The sequence below is a fragment of the Electrona antarctica genome (assembly GCF_951216825.1).
Source record: "Electrona antarctica genome assembly, chromosome: 14".
Lineage (NCBI taxonomy): Eukaryota > Metazoa > Chordata > Actinopteri > Myctophiformes > Myctophidae > Electrona > Electrona antarctica.
Genome location: NC_136795.1, coordinates 14,398,429 through 14,404,135, shown reverse-complemented (window position 1 = coordinate 14,404,135; position 5,707 = coordinate 14,398,429). Strand labels below are relative to the sequence as shown.

Genomic DNA, 5,707 nt, shown 5'->3' with positions numbered 1-5,707 from the left:
GTAGGCCTCCATCTCCTGTTGGAAGATGTTATGAGCAGCAATCTGCTTCTCCACATCAGGCAGGCTGGGCCCGTATTCCTCTGCCACCATCTGCTTCTGCAGTGACACACATTAAACAACAATGAACAGTTCCACCGCTGAAACACCAACAACACATACACCACATTTTATAGTTTAGTTTTAAAAAAACAGTGGAAACCGCCAATGATTCAAGAGCATCGAGAGCAAGCTGGTTTTTACCCAAACTTGAGTTATACCACATGAACCGGGGAGGAACATTCGCCAGAAATAGCCGATCTATGAGCTCACACTCACAGTGTGCCGCAGGAAACGAGCAGACCAAGTAGTACAGTTGCATCTGACTGAGGTCCTTTTCACTAAGAATAGAGGGTTTAAGTGGGATTTAAAGCTGCAACCTGCAATCCCCATTTGGGGAATCCCTTCTATGATATTGCACTTATGATCCTGAGGCAGTACTATTGGTCAACCAGTAGGTGTCATACCCGTCAATGTCTTAATGAAAGAGTATAAAAAATATATACACATATATTCATATTATACAGAATACACACACACACACACACACACACACACACACACACACACACACACACACACACACACACACACACACACACACACACACACACACACACACACACACACACACACACACACACACACACACACACACACACACACACACACACACACACACAGTAGTTAATTGTAACACACTAGCACACTGACCTGTTTTTCATCCAGGATCTGAGCCCAGTCGATCCGAGGAGTCAGATCCACCTCCTGCACATGTTCGTATAGATCGCGGTACGCCACACAGTCCTTAGCCCAGCGGTCATGAAGGTTACTCACACTGACAGAGAGACAGAGAGACAGAAAGAGAGAGAGAGAGAGAGAGAGAGAGAGAGAGAGAGAGAGAGAGAGAGAGTATGTCATTATGTGTATGTCCGTTTATGTACACAGTATGTATTTTTTTAAGTCCACAATGCATTGTGCAAATGATGCATAAACAAATAGTTTCAAAACCTGTTGCACCTGTGTTCACTGTCTGTTTGTATTGTTTGTTTATTATTGTAACGCTTCATGCTGTTCTCTTGGCTAGGTCACTATTATGAAAGAGATTTTAAACTCAATGAGACTTTTATCTAGATAAAAAAAGATTTGATTGATTGATTGATTGATTGATTGATTGATTGATTGATTGATTGGTTGATTGGTTGATTGGTTGATTGATTGATTGGTTTGCATACTCTCACAGTTCCATGCTGCTACTTGTAAAACAAACTCACTCTTTCTCGATCTCACCAGCCTGCGGATGCTGCAGCTTCCTGACCTTGTCCACATCCATGAAGAGCTGCTTTAACATGCCCTCGGCCTCCCCCAGGTTGTCTGCATTCTCCTTCTGGTGAACGAAGGCTTGTCCCTTCTTCTCATTCTCTGTATCCTGGAATCCACCGAAGCACCACAGATAGAATAAAGAATATCCAACATAGAAAATCACAGTTATCAAGTAAACACTTGGACAACAGATTAGAGTAGATTGGTGTTGACAGAATAGAATAGAATAGAAACTGTATTATCCACACGTTTTGGCTTTACAGTCTTCTCTATACTAGGTTTGCTAGAATTTTCCTCTACACCAAAAGTAGAAAATAGCCGATCTAGATTTTCACCGAATGTTCGCCCCAAGATAGAGATGATGGCTGGGGCTCAATGTGGTTAAAACAGACAAAATAATAAACACATCATTAATCATTACCATGCACACAGTCAGACAGCATAACATAGCGCTTCCAGTCCATGAAGCTCAACTTCATACTTGAATTGTATGTAAGCTAGCATACTTACCAAAGCCATAAGGTCCTCTGATCGTAGAATATTCTTCTCTACCTGGTCTGCATTCGACTGCATACGAGCAATCGCCATGGCCATTTCAGTGGCCTGGCTCCTAAAGAAACAGATATAAAATCATGAAACCTTTATAATGCCACGGCCTTATTCAGTCTCACACATGTCATGTATATTACAATGATGTGGTGATTGTGGTCAGTGTATCTGGCCATCCAATGGTGCACCTCACCAGATGACTTAAAAGTTAGAATATACTCTGGAAGAAAACCACATAAATGGTGCATTTATATAAATGGTAAATTGTGCATTTATATAGCACTTTAATCCAAAGTGCTTTACATAGATTGTGTATTACATTCACCCATTCACACACCGATGACGGCAGAGGAAACGATGCACTGCACATATGGAGCAATTAAAGGTTCAGCATCTTGCTCAAGGACACTTCGACACTAACCCTGTGGGAGCCCAGGATTGAACTGGGAACCTCACCTCACTCCACCCCTGAGCCACTGCTGCCCCAGAATGAATAAGTACTAATATGTACTCCCACATTGTACATATTAGTGTTGAGGCCACTGAACAAAGAAGATTCATTCACCTTTCCAGCACTATGTTTAGTGTGCACTTATTGTCAGTGGTAATTGGTGTCTCCGACAACTAACCTGGGCACATTCGCACGGCTATTGTTTCATTCCTGCTCCACATGTCACGAAAGCTTCTTCCTGAGACACACCCCAGATCACTAGTAGGTGACAGATCAATCATTAGGTGGTTGCCCACACCCTCAACTTGTGGTCAGGAATGCCGTCAGTGATGGTGTGACTCAGACATCTCCACTCCCATTCATTCATTCATCTCTAATCAAGAGAATGCTGAGCCCAGCACCGTAGCATGGGCAATAAAAACCATAGGCAGCCGCAGACATGATGCATGGTAGTAAGTGTAGGACGATAAGGTTATGGTTATAGTGTGCACATTTCTCTGTGTATTTCACTTAACTCAGACAAGCGCTTATCTTTACTGCTTGCCAACCCCCCCCCCCCCCCCCCACACACACACACTTGTAGGCCCCAAAGCTTGGCAAAGTCCAAAAAACAGGACAATGTGGTGAACTTAATGTCAATGGTCAAGACCATTAGTATGGCACAGCAAAGTCCAAAGTGTTAATTTATCTCTGAAAGTGTTTTTTTTCTCTTCTTTGAACATGCTGGGTTTTGCTGTGTTCACCAGCCTTGCAAAGCAACCGTTTCCTTGCAAAACGCACCAGAACCAGTTTTAGCACTAAAGTGACATTATCACGAGTGATGTGTGGAATGCGTGACATGGCAGACTGTGTAGTTCATGAGGCCTGTAGTTGACAGTGCGGTGAGTGTAAGTATGTAGATTATATAAACAAGCAAAGCTGCAGGGGATCCTGTCTGGCCACTCCTTAAACGGTGTGCAGCAGTTATGGATGAAGATGTCCTCCAGCGTGACTGACAGCTATAGTAAAAGACAGAGGAGCTGCAGGGAAAGACTCCAGTTTGTCAGTGTAAAAAAGGAATGGTAAATATTGTGACCTCTAACAGCGCAATTTAGTATTGTAAGTGTACGTGACTATCAAGCATGCTGCTCAACAGCTCATGTTTCTATTGAAACCATTATTCTTCTCTCCAGTATGAGGATGGCAGAATCCAACACAATGCAACTATACGCTGTGTGTCTTGTGTCCATGTATTATGGTTCTCTGCTAAAGTGTAATGTAAAACTATTGTTGGTCTGTTAGCTTAATTATAGTCAGAGCAGTATTCTATTCTATTAAATGCCGCACCAGGAATGTCTCTAGTCTACTGGATCAATACACTTAGGATGTCACACCCCTTTAACAAAGATGGAAGAGTTGTTGCACAAGGAACTCGCCTTCCTACAAGAAGCACCGTAAAAGTATGTTTTTGTTTCCTGACACACTTAAAGGAGAATTCCCTGCTAGAAGGCTTTCTTACCTTTCTTTGTAGTCGTTACGTCTCCACCAAAGAGGTCCAGGTGTTTTTTGTGCAAAAACTCCTTATTGGCTATTTCCCCTACCATAAGCCCTCAATGAATTGCATTGAATTGAATGGGGCTATGGGGTGTTGTGCTAATTCGCTTATTTCCATCGAAATAAGTAGTAAAGTGTGCTGCTTGGGATATTATTTACATTATGAAGAGAGGATACATACAAAAAAATTATAATTTTGAGCGATGGAAATAAGCGAATTAGCACAACACCCCATAGCCCCATTCAATTCCCATTCAATTCAATGCAATTCATTTAGGGCTTATGGTAGGGGAATTGGCCAATAAGGAGCTTTTGCACAAAATAACACCTGGACCTCTTTGGTGGGGACGTAACAACTACAAAGAAAGGTAAGAAAGCCTTTTAGTATGGAATTCTCCTTTAAGTCAAGTGCATTGTGACATTATTGATAGGAGAGAAACTAATGGAATGGAATATATCACTGACATTATTGATATGAGAGAAACTAATGGAATGGAATATATCACTGACATTATTGATATGAGAGAAACTAATGGAATGGAATATATCACTGACATTATTGATATGAGAGAAACTAATGGAATGGAATATATCACTGACATTATTGATAGGAGAGAAACTAATGGAATGGAATATATCACAAATATCTATTCATTTTCAGCATTTCAGCTGCGTGAGTCTTCCATGTAACTTCTGCTGACTTTGCTTGCAAGACAATTTCCCACTCTGTTGACTGTATATCTTTTTTTTGCATGACAACTGACAACATATGGACAACTGTGAATCGGGACAATAAAACAGCTCTTTCTCTTTCTCTCTCACACACACACACACACACACACACACACACACACACACACACACACACACACACACACACACACACACACACACACACACACACACACACACACACACACACACACACACACACACACACACACACACACACACACACACACACACACACACACACACACACAATTCCTTCCAACGCGCATTTCTATGTGGAGGTGAACCAGATTCCTGCCGAATCCTCTTGAGACAGGATGCAGTACAAGTTAGGAGAAAACAAGAGATAGAATACAATAACAGAGGTGACAACACAACACGACACACACACACAAACTGGTCAAACTTACTTGCTGATTTTAACAGGACTTAATTCCTTTTTCTTTGACATCCTGGGAGACGTGTGTGTAAGCCCCTAAACCCTTGTACAGCTTTCACAAGTCCTTTCCTCTTTACCCCTCTCCTGTCATTTAAGGAGCATTCACCTGGCTGCCTCGGCTCCTCCCAGTCCAGCAGGAACAGGTGTGTCGTCATTCAAGGCAGCAGACCGGGCAGACCTGTTCCTCACCACTGCCACCAACTCCGTTCTGCTCCTTGCCACTCTTTCCATGACTGCCTGTGACAGTGCACTCCAGTGGAGTGATCTGGACATATCTATAATCAGTGATGTGATCGTATGTCAATGTGACGTACTTCTCCACATGTACAGTATGGCTGGTTGAACATTGTACTATAAAATTAAAATGTATACAAAATTGCAAAGCCAATCATGTAATAACCAAATAATATGTCATTAGCGTTCGCTTGTAGGGTTCGCTCATTAGAAAAGTAAATAACCTGAAAATGTAACCTAATTCATTGTTGCAAATGCAATCCTCAATTATAGTTTAGGGTTAAGAATGGCACAAGTGGAATAACGGCCCCTGCAGAAAAACAAATTTCATACCAATAAAATTGTCTTATTTTAACATAAAAGAAATTGCACTTACAAATGTGCCATCATGTTTATACACCAGTTGACTT

At 41.7% G+C, this 5,707-nt stretch overlaps 1 protein-coding gene across 1 annotated transcript in view; it reads right to left on the bottom strand.

Moving 5' to 3' along the window:
• The window catches only part of evplb (envoplakin b), a 16,773-nt gene extending 11,686 nt beyond the window's left edge, over window positions 1-5,087 (bottom strand). Inside the window, exons 1-5 of the mRNA XM_079520465.1 lie at window positions 5,035-5,087; window positions 1,870-1,969; window positions 1,311-1,465; window positions 751-874; window positions 1-96 (exon numbers count right to left, since the gene is read on the bottom strand). The exon at window positions 1-96 is cut by the window's left edge and continues 54 nt beyond it. Of these exons, the coding sequence (XP_079376591.1) occupies window positions 1-96; window positions 751-874; window positions 1,311-1,465; window positions 1,870-1,969; window positions 5,035-5,075 (516 nt within the window). The 5' untranslated portion in view covers window positions 5,076-5,087. The remainder of the gene's footprint in view (window positions 97-750; window positions 875-1,310; window positions 1,466-1,869; window positions 1,970-5,034) is intronic.
• Between the last annotated feature and the right edge of the window lie 620 nt (window positions 5,088-5,707).